The sequence below is a fragment of the Mytilus trossulus genome, chromosome 8, assembly GCF_036588685.1.
Source record: "Mytilus trossulus isolate FHL-02 chromosome 8, PNRI_Mtr1.1.1.hap1, whole genome shotgun sequence".
Classification (NCBI taxonomy): Eukaryota; Metazoa; Mollusca; class Bivalvia; order Mytilida; family Mytilidae; genus Mytilus; species Mytilus trossulus.
The window spans coordinates 7,222,355-7,244,796 of record NC_086380.1 but is presented as its reverse complement, the minus strand read 5'-3'; the positions used below and the strand labels follow the sequence as shown (position 1 = coordinate 7,244,796).

Genomic DNA, 22,442 nt, shown 5'->3' with positions numbered 1-22,442 from the left:
TCTTTGTTGCTCGAGTCTGGTGAAATTTCATGTTTCAGTTTCATATTTAAGTTTACTGATTTCTTTATATTGACAACAGTTTTTCTTGTTTTAAAATATTTTGCCAGTGCTTTGGTATAGCATTTTTAACTAAAGAAAATTCTCTAATCCAATCTTGTTTATTCTTTAAATTTGTTAATACTGTTTATAATGAGATGTGTCCGTTTTCGTCTATTATATTATTGATGTACAAAATATTACTGCTAATCCAATTTTCAAAAAACAGACATTTCCCATTTTCTTTGATAAGATTATTTCCCAATATAATTTGTTTTCTAACTTCAAGAAAGTTTTTAGGAGTGATAGAACATCATCTATATAGCGGAAAGTAGAGTTAAAGGATATTGGTAACTTCTTATCTTTCTTCATAAGAAGTTTCTGCATTAAGTCAGCCTCATAATAATAAAGAAACAAGTCGGCAATTAGAGGGGCACAGTTTGTTCCCATTGGAATGCCGACTGTCTGTTAAAAAACACGTCTTCCGAACGTAACAAATATGTTGTCAATCAAGAAATCAAGCATCTTGATAATATCAGTTTCAGAGACATTTTTGTTTGAATCAGAGTAATCCTTTACAAAGTAGGATTTATCCCTCCTTAAGACAAGATACTTGTTTCTACGTTGGCCATTCTTTTTTATGAAGCAAAGCAATACCAACTCTTTCAATTTGTCTTTTAGCTTTGAATGAACATGTGTAAAGAGTAGAAAAGTCAAATGTTTTAATACTGTTGCAAGATGAAAGAGAATTAGATTGTATGTACTCTAAAAGATCTTTGGATTTTTTAAGTATCCACATCTTATTCACGCCACCTCTAGAATAGACAGTTTAACAATAACTTTGAAGCCCGTCTTTGATTGCTGATAAAAAAGATGTAATAATTTAGAAAGATGTTTCGTGGAGCACTTGGAAGACCCAGCAATATACCGTTGTTTGTAAGGACACTTATGTAGTTTATGTATCCAATACAGTGATAAAATATCCAGTTCTTCATCTTTGGTTGAAATTTCGAAGGATCATAGAACAGACCTATGAATATCCAGGATTTCCTCTTTGGTAAGTGTCGTGATGGTATATATTCAATTTCCAAGTGAATTGTCAATACCTAATTCGTTTATCAAGCAAGTAATGTAATGAGTTTTACACACAAAAACGATGTTGTTTGGAGCTTGATCTGCGGGGACAAAAACATAGGTGTCATGGAGGTAGGATAGGTGATTTGCAAAATTTGGGTCTTTAAAGATTGATAGACCCATTCATCGTCTTCCTTCTCGCACTTAGCTGATTGACTGGCATAATCCTCGACTGAATCCATCTAAATTTTAAAGTTGTATTTCCAATTGATGGATTTAGGCTCACGATATTTCAGACCTTTTGATAACACATTTCGTAGAGAAGTGTTATTAAAAATGTTGAGGTCACCGGTAATAACGTACCTAGCAGGAATATATGTGAATTGGGAACTAGCACAAGTGCAATCAGGAGGTTTAGACTTAAAGTCGTCAATATAGAGATCCTGCAAAACGTGTTTGTAATTGAAAATTTTAGTTGCAATTGGTTTGGTTTAGGTGTAAGAAATGATTGGTACAGACTGGTCTTTGAAATAAGGAGGTATTTTCGATTGAACTAATTTATGGTGAAGGATATTGCCTAAGATGACGCCATCGTTGGCAAAGGAAAGATTAAGAAAAGATCTTTTCTCCTTTTTATTTTTTCCAATGCGGACTGGCTTGAAAAGTCTGGGACTTGCATTATCCGACATTATAGCTTCAAGTTTGCATTGGTTTTAATGAGGGACTGTAACAGTGGATTCCAAACATGAATTGAACAGAGAATTTTTTGAAAAGGGGTAATGAATAAAGTTTTGTTCGAATGAGATGAATACCTAACGGCTTTTGTATATACGTAAATGACAGCAATTCATTAATAGATACATCATGCAGAAAAGGTGATGTATAATGACGATGACCATGACTGCGTCTATGTCGAGTAGTCGAGTTGAAAATATTCATCACATTCACCGAGATACGCGAAGGACTAGATAGAATACCTTTACCATCAAGTTTGTCATTGCCACCATTAGGTGTCGCAGTTCCCAATTGTCTAACCCAGTAGTCCTCGTTTGTCTACAAAAAGTCGTAGAATTGTTAGAGCTATGGTATGTCTTTTCGATAATGCGAACTGTCATAGAAACGATGGAATGATCGGGCTCATTAAAATGCTGGTATAGAATGTCGTTAGCATTGAGGTTAATGTCTGATCTATGACCGCACATACGTTTGTTCGGTCTTCCTGTCGTTTCACCGACGTATACCAATCCTCAAAGGTTGCATACTAATCCGTAGACGACATTTATCGATTTACAATTCAGATCACCGTTACTTCTGGTAAAATATGACTTCTTGGTCAAATTGCTAGTGCATTCAGCATCTGTAATTAAATTGCACAAATTTGTAAGCCTTTGGTCTCACATTTCGAAATGCCACAGTGTTGTACTGTATCATAAAAAAACAAAAGTTCTTTAAGGAGAACTGAACATGATTGTATATGTGTAGTATTGCTATTGTCACTAGGACGATGATCTGAATGAGTCATGTTTGAGATATTTGTCATGTCTGGTGACTCATCAGTGTCAATTGAATTAAATAAATGTTAAAAAGGCCAAAATAAGTACAACGTTGAAGAGCATTGGCATTGAGGACAAAAAAAATCATTAACGTGTTGCCATATACAGCTTGGGTAATTCATTCCTGAGGTAGAAAAACCTTAATATTTCAAATATTCAAAGCTTTAAAAACATTTAAATTTAAATTTATAGTTATGACCATATCAATGTCAATTCATGTCCAAACAGAAGTGTTAACTCCTGGGCTGCTGGTATCATTGTGGAATAAAATCTCCGCCAGTAGTTGCATCGACCCAGTGGTGGAAAAAACTCATCGTCTTTACCGGGTAATTTAAGATATTTTCAACTGATTTTTATAGTTGCCCTTATGTTGCGCTATATCACCATTGACCAATGTAAAGAGATAGTTGACGCTCGTAAATATGTTTAATCCCGTCACTTTCTGTTTGTTTCTGTCCAAGGATAAGAGCCTGTAGTTCAGTGATTGTTACTGGTTCATCTCTGTCATATTTTGTTTTCATGAATTGATTCGTTATGAATTAGGACGTCGCTTTTAACAAATAAACTTCTTTCATATTTTTTCAAACCGGAACCTTTTATAGCCGTGGGTTATGTTCATAGTTGAAGGTTGTACGGTAACCTATAATTGGTTATATTCATTCCATCTGTGTGTTTTGTTCGCGCATCGTTGTCACTATAATAGAATTTGATGTAAATTTCATAAAAGTGAGAGGTTTAGCTAGCTATGAAACCAGGTTCAGTTCACCATTTTTCTTCATAAGAAAATGTCTGTACCAAGTCAGTGCTATGAAAGTTGTTATCAATTCATTTGATGTGTGGAGCTTTGTCATTTAGTTAGGGACTTTTCATTTTGAGTTTTTGAATTTGAGTTCAGTATTTTTCTTTTGATTTTATTTGACCTTTAGTCGATAATTGCAACCTATTTCACATCTCCTTATATGCATATTAAAGGACAATAACTTTCTCTCAAATTTTGTTTTCGTAGCGTCAGAACGATGATTTTATTTTTGTAACATTGTTTGGACTACTAAGACAATGATTTTTTTACAATAGAAAAAGCCTGTAACAAGACAGGAATATTACAGTTGTTATCCATTCGTTTGATGTGTTTGAGCCTTTGATTTTGTCATTTGATTAGGGACTTTTCGTTTTGAATATTCCTCGGTTAAAAGCAACCGCTTGGATACCTTATGTATCCCCAGCGTAACGCGTTGCGAGGGACATGGATATATCGGGCATCCGTCCGTAAATCCGGTCTTCATAGCGCTCTCACAGGTACAATTCGTGACAGATTTTTATCAACCTTACACTATAGAATAATATCAGCAATCTATCGATCAAGTTCTATGAAAGAGGCCGATCGGCTATTGTTAAAGAGTTATGACCCTTAGAAATACTTAATGTAACTAATATATCTTCGTTAGCGCTCTCATAAGTACAATTCTTGTCATAATTTATAAAATTTAAAATAAAGGTTAATATCGGCAATATCGCAGAAAGTTATTAATGGATGACGATGGATTTTGTGTTATGCCACTTGGAAATATCATCAAATTTATGAAAAATTGCCTAACGATTACAATTCTTACAAGATTTCTAAAAAAAACGATACTATAGATTACTATTAGCAATATCTCTGACAAGTTCTATAATGGTGAATGATTGAAAAAAGGGGCCAAAGATACCAGATTAACAGTAGAATTCATAGATCTGAATAAAATGACAACACCATGGCTAATAAAGTAAAAGACAAACAAACAAATAAAAGTACACAATTAAGACACAATAAAAAAAACTAAAGAATAAGCAACAGGATCCTCACTATAAATTGAGGTGATTTCATGTTCTCCGAGAGAGCAACCAGATTATGTTCCACATGAGGCCCCCGTGGTGTTGACCTTTTCTAAAATAATTATGCCCATTGCAAATATATAAAATATAAGCAACGCGGGAGATATCGAAACTCTGTGATTTTATACATATATGATAAGTAGACGAGGTTTATTTCAATATGTGTTTAGAAATGGTGGACGTTTCGTCCCCGAGGGTATCTCCAGCCCAGTAGTCAGGACTTCGGTGTTGACATGAATATCAATTATATGGTAATTTTTATAAATTTTCTGTTTACAAAACTTCGAATTTTTTAAAAAACTAAGGATTTTCTTACCCCAGGAGTAGATTACCTTAGCCGTATTTGGCACAACTTTTAGGAATTTTGGGTCCTCAATGCTCTTTAACTTTGTATTTATTTGGCTTTTCTTAACTATTTTGATCTGAGCGTCACTGATGAGTCTTATGTAGACGAAACGCGCGTCTGGCGTATAAAATTATAATCCTGGTACTTTTGATAACTATTTACACCACTGGGTCGATGCCACTGCTGGTGGACGTTTCGTCCCCGAGGGTATCTCCAGCCCAATAGTCAGCACTTCGGTGTTGCCATGAATATCAATTATATGGTCATTTTTATAAATTTTCTGTTTACAAAACTTCGAATTTTTAAAAAAACTAAGGATTTTCTTACCCCAGGAGTAGATTACCTTAGCCGTATTTGGCACAACTTTTTGGAATTTTGGGTCCTCAATGCTCTTTTACTTTGTATTTATTTGGCTTTTCTTAACTATTTTGATCTGAGCGTCACTGATGAGTCTTATGTAGACGAAACGCGCGTCTGGCGTATAAAATTATAATCCTGCTACTTTTGATAACTATTTACGTCCTTCGTAAAAACATCACGGTGTTGTGGGAAAAGTTGGAAGACAAAGAAATTGATAATGAACGACTTAAATAATTTCATAAAACACATTTTATTGTAACTGTTGGTATTTGTGTTTGTATAGGACAATGAAAGCAGGTTCTCAGTGTTGATGAATTGATACTTTGATAGGCCACTAGTATAAATACCAGATTTTAAGGTGATTGGTAAGATAAATACATCACCCAGAGTTAGTGACCTAATATTATATATAAAGGGTCAGTAAATTCCATATAGGGCCAGTAAATTCCATAAAGGGTCAGAAAATTCAATATGGGGATTCCAGCTTCGCTGTTAGCGAACACCTTTCTATATTTTTCATGTTTTTTCAAATTTTTTTCTTTCTATATTTTTCACGCTCATTTATTATTGATCATTTTTATTTTTTATTTTCCATTCAAACATCATAACTCAGCTATGGCAGATAATTGAAAATTATAACTCATAGATTTAACATTTCATGCAACCTATAACAGTTTCAGCACACATCCATCAATTTAGAACAAACCTCGTATATGTAATCCCTACTCACTTTTCAGTCATGATTTAAGATTAGAAATACTCATTTGAACGACATTTTTCCAAACATGCATCGTTGTTGTTGACTTTTGAAAAGGTAACTTCATATGTTTATATGTGAAACATCGACAAATTAAGGCAACAGTAGTAACAATACACTAACGGTGTGAACTATACATGCAACCTGGTGAATCGCATTCAAAGTTTGTACGATCACGGAAAATAATTGAATTAAATTGGATTAAAAAATTACAGACAGTTTACCCTCTCGGTCTAAATGATAATATCATGGGAATTGGTAATATAGCTAGAACCAATTCCGTTAACATTTTGGATATAGTTTCTAAAACTGTTCGTAAAAACCGTTCTCACGGTCGTAGAACAAATCGCAATCAAAGAAAATTTCGAGCCAATCATACCAATATGTCGGACCTAATTTCTATTAAAAAAAACCAACGGCAGACATTATCTGTTAACAAAACTCTGTTCGTTACCGGTTAATAAGTTAAATAAAATTTTGGAGGATTGCCACACAATTTCATATAGCAGTTCTAAGAATGAAATTGTTCAAATTATTATGGCATATTGTTATTCTAAATTATTTACCAAAATTGATCGCCCTGAAGATCATAAAAAACATTTTATTAAAATTAAGTATTTCAATAAAGGCTTTGATTTTGTAAATATTGCCGGTATATTTAACGACCATACTGTTAAAGAACAAATTCTTGGATATTTTGTCAATACTGAGCTACCTCTTATTTGTTATATTTACAAGAAATCTACCCGCAAATTTGTGTTTAATTATAGTCAATTGTGTAAAGATGTTAATATCAGTGAAAATACACCTACTTCATGTAATTGCAGTAATTCCGAATATATTTATGGACCCATTTCCCATGTTATAACAGGAGATCTTAACATCGTTCAAGACCGAGAGTTAAAATCATTCCTCAGTAAAGGACCTAAATATCGTCCCCCGTCAATTATTAATTGGAATGAGTGTCGCAATATCATCCACGACTCACTCCATACTTACTGTATGAAATGAATAAAACAGGAAAAAGCTGACAAAAAATCTTTGGACCCTTTTTTTAATTCAGTAATGAAGATAGTTGATATACGTATTCAACATTTTAAAGAACATTTTACTATTAACAATAACCACAAAAAAAAAACTATTTCTCGTATCAAACATAAACTAAAAGAACTAGCCAAGGAATTTGTTTTTGTCCCGGCCGATAAAGCTGCTAATAATATTATTATTGTTTGACGTAAATTTTACATTGAGGTTCTGAAAAAGGAAATCACCAATTCACCAACATTCCAACTGACTCCATTTTCAGAAAACGAAATCTGTAACAAACATAAACTTTTAGCCACCGCTTTACAAGCAGAGCCAAATACAATGAAATTCCCAACTATGTATTGACTTCCAAAGCTACACAAAACCCCTTACAAATATAGATTTACTTCGTCTTCAAGCCATTGTTCAACTACTAAATTGTCTATTCTTCTTACCAGCACACTTGGAACAATTAAAAACCTTATAATAAATTGTTCAAATAAGGCCTTCGAAAATAGTGGAATAAATTACTTTTGGAGTGTCAAGAACTCGTTGGAAGTACTTGATAAATTGCATGCTTATATTGGTGATTTTGAATCTGTTCAAAGTTTTGATTTTTCTATCCTGTATACCACATTGCCTCACATTAAAAAAAAATTCACACACCTAATTAAATTGGCATTCAAAAAATCAGAATGTGAATATATATGTTCAAAAAATGATAAAAGGGATGATTTTTCATTTCCTATCGTTAATTATCCGTTTTTAGATGGTGAAGTTCCCTTGTCACCATCTTACGGTGTTTATATATCTCAACTAGTACGATTCGCTTGTGTATGTAACAAAGTTTTAGATTTTAACGAGAGAAATTTATATATTACTGAAAAATTATTACACCAGGGTTTTCGATATCACAAACTAGTCAAAACATTTACTAAATTTTATCATCGGTATAAAGACATCATTCGTTAATATAGCTCAACATGCAGACTTCTTATACGTTCAGGTATTTCACATCCAATTTTTTATGGAAATATTCTTTATAAAGCACAAAGGTGTCAGTATTCACCTCAGAAACTTACAAAACCTTTGAATAGACTTATTAAGAAGGGATATAATTACGATACTGTTGTCAAGTCATTAAAGATTGCATATTTTGGCGTTAATATTGAGTCACTGATAAGGTCTTTGGGTCGGAACTAAATACATTTATTCTAAAAACAGTTGTTGGCATGACACGGGTTATGTTCTTCTCATATATGTTATGCTGTTATGATACTTAACCCCTAACGGGAAGGATTGTGCCTGATGTTCATATGATGAAATCATGATCTTTCAGTCAGTTTAATTGAAGTCTGGAGCTGGCATGTCAGTTAACTGCTAGTAGTCTGTTGTTATTTATGTATTATTGTCATTTTGTTTATTTCCTTTGGTTACATCTTCTGACATCAGACTCGGACTTCTCTTGAACTGAATTTTAATGTGCGTATTGTTATTCGTTTACTTTTCTACATTGGTTAGAGGTATATGGGGAGGGTTGAGATCTCACATACATGTTTAACCCCGCCGCATTTTTGCGCCTGTCCCAAGTCAGGAGCCTCTGGCCTTTGTTAGTCTTGTATTATTTTAATTTTAGTTTCTCGTGTACAATTTGGAAATTAGTATGGCGTTCATTATGACTGAACTAGTATATATTTGTTTAGGGGACAGCTGAAGGACGCCTCCGGGTGCGGGAATTTCTCGCTACATTGAAGACCTGTTAGTAACCTTCTGCTGTTGTTTTTTATTTGGTCGGGTTGTTGTCTCTTTGACCCATTCCCCATTTCCATTCTCAATTTTATGTATCATTTTAATCCTTTCAATACTACAGCACTGGACACAAATTGATTCCTTTCTCTTTAGACTAGTCTTTGATTGAACCTCAGTCTTATCTAAGTTTCTACATGTAATTTTAAAAACCGGTTCGAAATGCATGTACCCATGAATGTGCATTCGATTAGATCTGGGTACATCCATTTAGTAAACTTACGGTTAGACGATAAATTTGAATAAAACTTTTTTTCGTTGACCATTAATAGAAAATGACATGGCAAAAACGAAAAAGACTTACAACAGTACATATAGATGATCATATAACAAATAAATCCCTACACCAAGTCAGAAATATAACAGTTGGCTTTAATTCGTTTAATGTGTATAAGCTTCTGACTTTACCATTTGAAAAGGGAATTTTTGTTTTAAATTTTTTTTTGGAGTTCGGTATTTTTGTACACTTTCTTTTTATCAGCCGTCCTCAAAGTCAATTTTAAATAAGAAAAGAGGTTTCACTGTTTATTTATTATCATTTATTTTAAATACAATGGGACAGGCATAGTTGCTTAAAATTTTGAATAACTATTAATAGTAAAACATGACAATAACAGAACTTATAAAGGATCATGGTGCATGATAGAGTTGGCACATTAGTTTTTGGACAATAAATTAACGGTTTGAAATAGAAATATACATGTCGGTGTGAGCCAAGGCTCCATGTTGAATATCGTACCTTAACCTAAAACGGTTTACTTTTATAAATTGTGACTTGGGTGGAGAGTTGTCGCATTGGCATTCATACCACAGTTTACTTTTATAAATTGTGACTTGGATGGAGAGTTGTCGCATTGGCACTCATACCACAGTTTACTTTTATAAATTGTGACTTGGATGGAGAGTTCGCATTGGCACTCATACCACAGTTTCCTTTATCTATGTTACATTTGAATCCTGTCAGTACTACAAAACAAGACACTAATTGATTGGCTTCCCTTAGAGACTCGTCTGTTATTTGACTTCATGTTGTCGAAGTCTCCTATAATAGCTCCTTGTCATTTTAAAAACCGTTTGGAGATGCATGTACTCATAAATGTCATTTCTATAAGTTGAGGATAAAACATTTGAGTAAACCTTAGTAAGACAATAAATTTTAACGAAACGTTTTTTGTTGCCCATTAACAGAAAACGCCATGACAAAAAAAAAAGAAGACATACAACAGTATATATAGGTGATCATATAATAAGGTAATCCTTGTACCATGTCTGGAATATTACAGTTCGATTTGTTTGATGTGCATAAGCTTCTGATTTTATAATATAAAAGGGACGTAATGTGTTGTACTGTTACACCACTGTCCCAGGTTAGGGGAGGGTTGGGATAGCGCAAAAATGTTCAACCCCGCCACATTGTGTATGTATGTGCATGTCCCAAGTCAGGAGTCTAAAATTCAGTGACTGTCGCTTGTTAATTTATTACATATTTGTTTTTCGTTCATTCTTTACATAAATAAGGTCGTTAGTTTTCTTGTTTGAATTGTTATATATTTTCATTTCGGGGCCTTTTATACCTGACTATATAGTATGGGCTTTGTTCATTGTAGAAGGCCGTAAAGTGACTATAGTTCTTAAATTCTGTTTCATTTTGTTTCTTGTGGAGAATTGTCTCATTGTCAATCAAACCACATTCTCTTTTTTATGTTTGATGTATTTGAGCTTTTGATTTTGCCATTTGATTAGGGAATTTTAGTTTGAATTTTCCTCTGAGTTCTTTATTTTTGTGATTTTACTTCTAATTACTAGTATGTTTTCGCAATTGGTCAATATTGATAATTAAGATGTCTCACAAAAGTAAATCCCAGTGAATAGAGTAAACAATATATATTTGATACAGCAGAAGAAGATGGATAACTCTAAAAACAATATTCTTCTTTCCGGTACAACTATATTCAAATCTATGTTTCTGTAAACAAAATGTTAAAAATTATGTTTCTCCATTTATTCAGTAAATCAAACAACCTTTCGTCAACGATCATTCGGGTGCTTGCATTCAATTTTGATTACAAGAATAGTCTGTTTAAAAAAACAACCCGTTAAATAATTCAAGACAATAAATAAATAAATAAATATACACAACATTGCTGTTTCAACAGTTAAGCACTACTCTTAGGTATTATGTCGATGACATGACCCTAGTATAATATATTCCTCCGCGTGCAGATATTGTCACTCGTTTGTATCTGTTCAACGTCTCCTTCTTCTTTTCAATAGCATGGGTAAAATGTCTTTGGAAATGATTTCTTGTGTTTCCTTTAAGGTTTGTTCTCTATTGTCATCATTTGACCTTGAAACAGAAAGATATACAGTTAATAGTTAACCATCAAAAGATTTTCATGGATAAATTTTCTTAAAAAACTTTCATCTGGTGCGGATGAATAATAAGTTGTGGTCCATTAATAAATGGTAATTACAATTTGGATGTTTTATATAGGAAAATGGCTACAATCCCCTTCCATTTTCACGAATATGACATACCGAATTAGACTACTTACCGGATTTGTAACAACACGAGCAACACAACGGGTGCCACATGTGGAGCAGGATCTGCTTATCCGTCCGGAGCACCTACGATCACCACCAGTTTTGGTGTGGTTCCTGTTGCTGAGTCTTTAGTTTTCTATTTTGTGTCTTGTGTACTATTATTTGAATGTTTGTCTTTGGGTTTTTTAGCCATGGCGTGGTAAGTTTATTTTTGATCTATGTGTTTGACTGTCCCTCTGGTATCGTTCGCCCCTATTTTCCAATTCCTAATCAGACTCAAATACAGAATCGGTGTGGCCACAACATTTGAGTTCGTCATGATAAATCACAACTACAGAAAACAATATCAATTCAAGAATATTCAATAGCATGATATTTTGACTTTCCTTTCTTATTTATAAAAACCTCATATTTATGTACACAAAAAAAAAATCATTCCGATTTTTATAAACTTTCTGTTTCACTTACTTGTAAACATCGTCAACTGATCTACTGTTATCTATATATCCAGTGGCATCGTCGTTGTTATCCAGGCTAGTGAATGGGTTGATACTTATCAACGCATGTCTTTCGGAACGCTTGAAATAACCCGTATCTACCATGCCAACACATTCGGCATACCTCTGGAAGTTGCTTTGTAAATGTCTGTACACGCGATAATCCATTTGTCTTAATTTATCAAGAACAAAACGCAGACCTTGACCTAAAAAAATAATAGTAGACAAATGTATATAACGAATGAAAATATCATATACTTTAAGAGATCGAATTAAACAGCAGAAATTGTTTTCGTCTTAATTAATGTAATTGACAACAAACTTTGACCTATAATGGTTTACTTTTATAAATTGTGGCTTGGTCTGATGGAGAGTTGTCTCATATCACATATTATGTATCTATATAATTTGTTTATGTCGTTTTTTCTCACCATTTACATTCATATTCTTCTTATACAGCATGCTATAGTATGTGTCAAAGCTACATACAATCTAGTAGTTATCTTATGTAATAAGAAGCATTCAAAGTGTCGTAAAACGTATTCCAATATAAGGCGTATCCATCAGATTCGATTGGTATTATACATTTCGCTGCAATCGTTACACTCTTTTCAGTCTACCGCGCAAGGGCTGTATAGCCAGTCAATGTCGTTTAAAAGTTCCATCGTCATTTTTTTTTCAATTCAAGAAAGCTATGGTTAGTCTTGCATGTTTTATGCGCCCAGCATAAGGATTAGATCCGATATTGAAAAATCTACATGGTCACATGGCTTCTCCGATTCTATATTTGAATCGATGAGTACGGTAAAGATGGGCGCCCGTTTGGCTGTTTACCTGAATATTTATTTGACGCTGGCTTTTAATAAACAAACAATACATGTAAAGCTATTGCTATATAGGGGTTGATATTATTAATTTTGAAGTCTTCAACTTTATCTCGAAACCCTGTGTTGGTTATATCTTTTAGATCATCCTCTGAGTTTAAAAGCAAAATTATTTCATCTGGCAAGGAATTTATAAAAGAAGAAAATATAATTTGTCTATATTTTTTTTTTTATTAAACAAACTTTAAGGATCATTAAATTATTCATAATCCCTGAAATCATATTAGGGAATTTGTAGAATAATTATTCAAAAGTTCAGTGATTATGTAAAATCACTGGTCATTTTCAGGGATTATGTATAATTACTAATGATTTTAGTAATTCTACATATTCCCTGAAAAATCAGGGATTCTACATAATCCCTAATTATACAAATTCACTGTAACATATACATTCACAGTCATGTCAAATCCTGATCGGACGTTTAATCAAATGTTTCGTGTTGAAAGAGAACGTCTCTGTATTGCACTGCTTGCAGAATTTATTTAAGGGTTTATGAAACCCACAAAATTATTGACCATAATGCAGTCCAAATTTAAGCCCAAGAACCTGGTCGTACTTTTTTTTTTTTTAAAGTCTATCTATCCGCTATATTGTTTAAAATTTGTTCCAGTCCTGAAAATGCATGAAGTCTTTTAGACTGGAAGTTAAGCAAATAACAATTTACAATAAATATAATATATTTTTTTCTCTAAATTAGTTTTTGTAAAACTAAAACTGAATTTCAAACTATTCAAAGCAAAATTGACGTTGTGCGGTTTTAGTGTGTTCACCTGAGTTTTGCTTTTAAAACGTTTATACAAAAAAAATTCACTACATTTCTCTTTTTTTTGTATTTAAATTTGTATATATATATGCATATCCAATAAGTTATAAAATGTAGTATATTAGAGGGTAACATAAAGGTGAACAATTGCTTAGAATATACATAGAAATAACCGACCTGTCTGTGAGGATAAACTAATTATTGATCGGAGGGGATTTTCGCCACAAGGATGAGCAGGAACCATCTGATAGAGACACATATAAATAAAGAATATCTTCACCAAATCTTTCTTTTTTACCATTCTTCTGTAAGTCAAAACTCCTGGAATGAAAGAGGAAAATGTTTTTATTATTTTATTTTGGCTCTGAATATCCCTTTAGTAGTTTCTGTGTCTATTTCTTGCCAATATTGGGCTTCCACAACCGCATTTGTTATATAAACTGCATCTTGTGCTTTCCATTGAAATATGAACGAAACATTAATCGATATCATTCATTTAAGGTGGTACCCAACACTTTCACTGAAAATAATTTGGCTCGTTTAAATTTCATAAATTTTGACAAAGTATTTACTTTGACCATTTCACAAAAATATAAAAAATTTGAAAATTTTGAACCAACCGTTTTGTCAGAAAAATTACACTTAAGAAATAATTCATGGAGGCTTGAATATATCGTTATTTTACCACGGGTTGGCCCTTTATGACAAATATTTTACCCTGAGCGATAGTGAGGGGTAAATCCCTGCAGTGTTAGGTAACACCTTAAAAAGCTTTCGTCGACTGAGAATAAGATAAAACTGGACTATGGAGGGTAAACAGCAGTAACCAAAATCGTTATTCTTTTGGCCTACATTGTTCACCGACCCTTACAGCTTTTTATCTTGGAGCTTAGAGGATAGAGTTGGTAGCTGATATGAACGTACACCAGTGGCGGATCCAAAACTCTTCCTAAGGGGGGCCTCTCCAGTCATGCTTCAGTGATACCCTATATAATCAACCAAATTTTTCCCACGAAAGGGGGCCCGGGCCCCCAGCCCCCTGGATCCGCGTTTGTAAACGTATACTGATCATAACAACAAACAATATATAAAAACAAAAGTTAAACCTCCATTTGGGCATAAAAAGGCTACGTGTCGAAGACCGTACTTTGAACTATAATGATTTTTTTTTGTATACATTGTGACTTGGATGGAGAGTTGTCTCGTTGGCCGTTGGCACTCAAACCATATCTTCTCGTATTTATAACAGCAAGTTAAACATTTTGTGATTTTGAAAATCTACATGTTTTCTGTCAAAGAGTATACTTATTAATTGAGGTCATTGTAAAGGAGTGAATCAAAGAAATAAAATTATGTTTCATAGAAAATATATGATATCGTATAATTGTATTTTACGTTGTTGGGTGGGTGTGTTTGATGATTTATCAATTAAGTCTTAGAAAAGCTTTCAAAGATGAAAAAAGACACGTGTGTAAGTGCAAAATTGAAATTATCTCTACATCAATACTTCCGGATTGATAACGCTTCATTTCCGATTTAGTTTCAATTGATATCATTTTCAATTACTTTGTATTTACACATCCTGACTAACCTTACTGCTTGCTGATAATGGGTCTTTAAGAAATAAAAGGTGAAAAAATAAAACAAACAAAGGTGTTTTCATTCCGTTTGTTGCTTTAGTATCCTTGATTTTAATAACTTCGTTTACAAAAAAGACAGAAGATACCAGGAGGAGACAATCGCAAATCACACGTAGAATAGAATAGAAACAGACAGTACCATGTTCAATAAGAAAAAAGGAGCCAAAAAATACTAGAGGGACATTCAAACTCATAAGTCGAAAATGAATGCACAATGCCAAGATTAAGAAACAAAAAGTCAAACAGACAAACTACAGTACTAAACACAACATATACAACTGCAGACTGCAGTCCACCAAAAACTGGGGGTGATCTTAGGTGCTCAGGATAGGTAAGCAGATCCTGCTCAACACGAGATAATCTTCGTTTTACTCATGTTTTAGGGCAAACCCGGATATTAGTCTAATTCGGTAGGTAACATTAGGAAAAGAAGTCAGACGGGAAAACACATATAACAGATGTGTACCCAGACAACTTATAACTGGTCAACCTTGATCTAATCAAGAACCGGGATTATATTATGTGTTCCTGGGCGGTAGTCAGATCCGGTTCTACACGAGTCACCTGTCGTGCTGCTCATGTTAATATGTTAGTAGAGACTCCGTACTAAGTATAATTCGGTAGGTCACAAAAGGGTAAAGGAGTCAGACGAAAAAAACCGATATATAACAGAATCTAATCAAGAATCGGGATTACTTATGTGTTCCGGGAGTGTAATCAGATCCTGTTCCACTTGTGTCACCTGTTGTCGGTTTTTTAATTTCAATCTCTGTTTTTGCCAGAATATGCCTTTTTTCAGGTGTACCAGCTATATTTGTGTGTTATGTAAATAAATCAAAAACAGTGTCAATACATTACAGTGGCATTGCACTATTTAGTCTGTTTTTAAATTGGCCAATGAATTGATTTAATGCAGGGATTATTTGTCAATACCATCCAATATCACACCAAATCTGAATGCTCTATATTTTTTTCAATTATATAAAGCATTTTCGCATCTATTATGCCTACCTAGGTAACGTCTTCATCTAGCAATGAAGTGTGAGTTTTGGTGTTTCAAATAAGAAAGATCTCTCTTTGACTTTAAAATGAAGAAGAGCAACACGTTTTTAAGTGCTGTTCTTTTCATTGGGCTTTCGTCAAGTCCCTAGCGATATTTTAGGTTATACATCAAAACACAACATCCGTTATTTTCCATTATCCAATAATAGTTTAAATTGCGTAATTAATCATCGCGATTTTTCCCACCAGAAAGAACTAAGCACAAAAATAACATAGGTGACATATAATGTCGGATATAGGCGTATACTTTCTGGTGTGCTCCGATATCCATTACGTTCTATTCTTTATATTCATACAGCGATAAACACATACAGATAGTAATTTGTCGTCCAAAACATGAAGTGATGCCCCTCGAGATAAAGAAATTAATAAGTGAAAATTTCCCTGTGGCATACGTTTCAAAAGGTTAACTCGCTCTAATATCTACCAGGAAAATTAATAAATCGGAATAAGTCTTACAGTATAAATTTGTGTGATTACATGTTCTAATTTCCTTTACTTTCAATGTGTTGTACACTGAGATCAATTAAAAGATAGTAAATGAACACTATAGAATGACATCTATATTAGTAAATGAACACTATAAATTGGCATCTGCATTGTAAATGGCGCGTCAGAGGTGTACGCTCATTTATAGCAAGAGATAATTAAAACAGCTTTTCCCCTCCTTCGAGATTTGAGCAATATTTTAATTTACATATATTAAGGGAATCATTTGCTAATAGGTCTTTTTACAAAATTAATGAAGTAATATAGGAAATATGCATTATTATAGTTTATCAATGAACAAATGTTTAAACCGTGTTATGGTTAAAGAGTTTTTACATAATAAATTACACGAGATTGATTGTCATAGATATTCTGATATTTCAAAGATATTTAAGACTATGTTTACATTTTCTGATTATTGCACGGATTTGTTTTATAACTTAATTGTTATGTAATGGATTGCTGAAACTTACAATTACTTAAAATGTTTCAAAAATTGAAAATCATGGCCATGGCCATATTGTAAGTGGGGGAGTGATTAAAACGATCAAATCTTAATTCTTCTTTGTTTACTAGACATGCATTCAATCGTTACGGCATTGAGAATGAGAAGGAAAAAAAACTTTGGTAGTGTTTTAGTTTTATTAGTTCTTTTGTCCAAATGGTGTCCTGCTCTATATAGGTCAATTTCATTGTGCAAGAACGAATATCACATCTTTTCGCATTTAATGCATTATTTTGGTCTATTCTGTTTTTGAAATTAAAAAAAAATATACATAAAACACCATTTAATGGCATTTGTTTAGCTGTTGTCTTATGAACAATTTCCATAAATAGTTAATATTGATATATTTTTAGAAAATGTTAGTTAATGCTAATATTTCCATAAGACTTCTGACATTTTTGCTACAGGTACGTCGTAATGTGTTTTATCTGACTAAGATAGACAGCCATTTCAAAATGATAGTTTTTTTTATAATCAAATATTTATTAACTTGACATTTAAGGCCGAAGATAACCCAAGTTTCTTTTTTATCTTACAAAAAACTTGTAGTTTTAGATGTATTTTTAGAATGATATTTTAGTATAATTGTGTTTATTACTGTATATAGAAGAATCCCTACCGTTCGACCAAAATGTTGAACAGATAATTCTATATTTATCAAGATATACACTGTATGCTTATTTTTACTATTACACATACTAGATATGTATATATATATATATAAATTCCATATATATCTTAGCATTAAACGATTCCTTACATTATATTAATTTCTTAAAAGCGACTGCTATTTTTTACTTTATAACCACCCCCTGTTGTATGTTTAACCTTATCATTATATTTTTAAAATCAAATGTACATTAACATCAATTCCATGAAAAAACGCATAGAATTTTATTACATATCCACTATAAAATATAATAGATTTGCCCTTTTACAAACTTATATTTTTAACTTCTCTGGGTACGCATAAAGATCAATAGTTTGGAGTAAAGTAAATAACAACGTATTTACCCGAATCATAGGTCTCTAATTTGAACCTTATCTAAGGCAATACGAATATATAGTCCTGTCTTTATTCGTTATAGAGGTACAATGTATTTGTTATTGACTTAAAATACAATTTTTTTCCAACTTTGATAAAACTGAAATATAGCTTAGAGTTAAAATAAGAACTTGGAAATAATGGGTTTTTCTTTAATTAATTAAAAAACATTTACCACCATGTTTATAAATATATTGTCGAAAATGCATCCGTAATAAATATCTGATGACTTTAATTGATGATTTGAAATTTTATAAAAAAAAAAATCCAACAGAACCTGTTTGTTTTAATTATTTTCCTAATGTGTATTCATGAAATGTTTACCCCGGCGGGACGTTAACCAAACAGCCACCAATTAGTTATATGATACATGTAGCTAGTGAGCCTATATGATTTGATTGATTGTTGGTTTCTAAACGTTCAGTGACAAGTATGTCATGCATATTCAGGACGAGCGCCTATAGATATATAAAAGGAATCCGTTTGAAACAATATATATTTTCAGATAGACCTTTCAAGTAATTTCTCAGTTCAAGTCAGGAAATTAGAAAAAAATATCAATTCCAAAGTTACTACGTATTTTACAAAAATAATAAAAGTAAAAAATATGCACATACCTGATAGGTGGAGAAAATCCGAATAAAATGGATGTTTTATGGTGCAGACAAACAATAAATAAATCTCAAAAAAGCAAAATTACGCCATTTGCTGGATGCCGCTCAAAAAGAGATACAATGTTTCAAAAGGTTTTCCGAGTGTGAAAATGATAGGGTACTGAAGTTATTTGATTGATGTTTGTTATGTCGTTAAAAGGGGGGGGGACAAAGATGGCACACAGGACTAGAACGAATTAAACAGGTTAGATTTATATTAGGTGACAACATGCATGTATTAGGCTTTGTTTGAATTTATTGTGGGTACCATCCCTGTAGATGCTGTCAATGTTTCAAGTCTGTCCATAATATGTATTCACAACTTCTACTAAAAATAGTTACTGGAAATCAGATGAACTTTCAGATAATCGTTAACGTGTAATAGCACTGAGAAACTTAAAGTGATTGACAAAAGAGACTTTGCAATTATCTTAATAAAACAAAACAAAAGATGGCCATATTTGATTTTGTATTCGAAACTTTTTCCCATTAAGGTCGGGGACTCATCACCAATAGTCCCTACTCCCCTTCTTTTCCTTCTTCTCAGTGACATCATGACTATATAGGCATGAAACTCTAAGTTAAATATTAGCCAAATCACCTAAAAAAATTTATTTTAGTATCTTATTATAAAGCTGACACAAACCTAAACATATTTGTAATTAAGTTACTATATATATAGCCGACCATTTTCCCCTTTGGTTTATCACACAAGCTACGTGTTTACATGAAAAAAGTTACATTTATTATTGATATATTTTTTAAAATCTCTTTTAATCTTTATACTTTTCGATATATTTTAAAATTTTACAATGGCTGTAACAAGTTCGTTTTAGTATTGAAACACAATGCAATATGAACACATCACCGTTGAGTTTATACTAACCTATATTTAAAACTGACAGAAATGATTCGTAGAAAAGTCGATCTGATTACCCTCAATATAAACATTTTGTGTAGGCTTGCTGCTTCCGTTTCGAAAATTAGCTTCTGTCTTTACTTTTCCATTTGACCACAAAAATGTAAAGTGTACATACCACAAACAAATGTAGGTTAAGGTTACAAGTTAACACTTTAGAAAAGCTTTTGATGTTACCAAATAATTATGCGGTTGGCCACAAGTCGTGTAAATTAACCTTCTTATTTTGGCAGAATGTTACATTCATCTATTCGTATATCTTTTACCAAATATGGTCCGTTTATTTAGAAACAAAGTTAAAATGTGTCATAATCTTTAACAACAGAAACATTTTGACTCGTTTTGAAATCTTCAGTATCTATTTCAACAGTTAAGAAGACTAGATAGACAAAGAAAAATAAACATGTACATGTAGGGTTTTTAGTGAGCGCAACCTTTTTTGTAAGATCTTTTTTTACATACAAAAGAGAGAGTCGACACGAAATAAGAAATATAGGAAAAGTGACTAGCAAGTTTGGGAACTACAATAAATTGAACGGAAACACTGTTAATTCATACATGATACATACTCCAAAAATGAGTTATGTAGACATTTTTTTTACGCTCCTATATATTTAAATATTAGCTTCTTTATTCTTTTTTTTACATTTTTGAATGATTGCTTGGTATGTTTAACCCACATATAGATCAGGGACCATGCTCTACTTATTACCGGAAGTGCACAATTGCTTCTGTCAATAGGAATTCCTGATAAGTTTGAACTCAGTGAACCTCACTTAAAACAGTACTTATATTTAGGTAATTAATGTTTGAATTGAAATTATTATGAAATGAATAATTTACAGCACAGACGCAATAGCTTGAATTCAAAATACGTATTTGCATTGTGTAAAAGGGTACCCATAGGAGACAGATTATTTCATCTCTAAATTATATATATACTAGTTGAAAAATTATTGTTTAAACTTAAATACTTCAAAGTCAAAGGAATAATTTGCAACGAAATACCCCATCCCCTCCCCCTAAAAAAAAAACACGCCAATTAATAAAAACTAATTTATAGAAAAAGATACACAGGCAAAATTTGCTCACATGAATTTCACATGAATCTCACATGAAATTCACATGAAAAATTTCACGTGAGATTTACCTCAATCGAGTTTAATATACATGAAACTCACGTGAAAATGTTGTATATGAATTTGACGTAAATTGAGATTCACGTGAATCTGAATTAAATTTGAAAATTTAGATGTTATTTGAAATACTCTATTTCAAAAATTCATGTGAATTTCACATGAAAAAAATTTACGTGATTTTCATGTGAAATTCAACTGATTTTCACATGAAATTCACAAACACTGATTTCACGTGATTTTCACGTATTAGCTCGTTTGAGTTGAAATTCATGTGAAGTTCACGTATTCACGTGAGATTTACATGACTTTAAATTCACGTGAAATTGATGTGAGTGAAATTTGCCTGTGTAACAAGACATTTGATTTCATTATTAGATAAGTATGATTTTCATGAGTCAGAGCAAAATAGTGAAAACTTCGCAATTAATGAAATATAGCGAAACCAATTTAGGAGGAACGATAAAGACATCATTTGTAAAAGATAAAAAAAAAACTAATCTAATACATATAAAGATTCACTAAAAAAATTCGATGCAAGAAAGTCAACATAAAGAATTAGACATATGAAACAGTATACATGTATCTGACAATTAACTTTATCGCAAATTTTTAACGCTTAGCATTTACATAAGTTTTGCAAGAAATCATTTGGTCTTCATTTATAATAGGTCACTTGTACTATTATTCCCCCATCCAAAATATATGTTGTCATTTCTAAAAACCACTTGCATATTTATATAATAGTCTACTCTCCCGTTTATGCTAGTTTCGGTGGTATCTATAAGAATATGTCTTTGTTATTTCTACTGTACATGATATTTCGACACAATCATATGTCGACAGTTTGCTACGATTATAGAGTTACGTATAGATCTGACAAAATTTGTTAAAAATTGAATAACTTTCAATTCAAATTATTTTCATTCATAACAAACTTGTACACTATTCGCAAACTTTTCTCATTATTGAAATGTTTTAAAACTAAATTATCAGAAATAGTATAAACGATGGTCTTACCTCAGTATAATTTATCTATGTATTTTCGAAAGATTCCATCACAAATTGTCTATAACTATCATAAAATCATATTTTTAAATTTGAAAAATATACGTCGCATGGTGTTCTTATAGCTTAACCATGACTCAGCACCTCGGATATTTGTACTAGTCCATTCCGATATCGATAAAATCACGTTGAATTAAAACTAGTCAGACTCCCACACGTGACCAGCTGCTTTGCCTATCCCAAAAGGTGATCAGATCATCCATGCACATTATTTTTTATTTCTTAATATTTTTACGATTTAACAGCACGGCCATTCGTAATTTTTGTTATTTTATTTTTACACTAGGTTTGACGCGTTTGATTAAATATTTAATACAACGAATTCTTTTTTTCTTCTCCAGATTATAACAATTTAGATGGATTCTAATTATTTGATAGAAAATCCATTATTTTATTTCTATAAG

General features: G+C 32.3%; 1 protein-coding gene across 1 annotated transcript; it reads right to left on the bottom strand.

The window, feature by feature from the left end:
* Nucleotides 1–10,831: 10,831 nt before the first annotated feature.
* On the bottom strand, nt 10,832–22,108 carry LOC134681618 (uncharacterized). Its single transcript, XM_063541270.1, has 4 exons — nt 21,991–22,108; nt 13,699–13,842; nt 11,843–12,077; nt 10,832–11,177 (listed from the first exon to the last, which is right to left on the bottom strand). The coding sequence occupies exons 2-4, from the start codon at nt 13,820–13,822 to the stop codon at nt 11,078–11,080; spliced, it is 459 nt and encodes a 152-aa protein (XP_063397340.1). The 5' UTR covers nt 13,823–13,842; nt 21,991–22,108; the 3' UTR covers nt 10,832–11,077.
* Between the last annotated feature and the right edge of the window lie 334 nt (nt 22,109–22,442).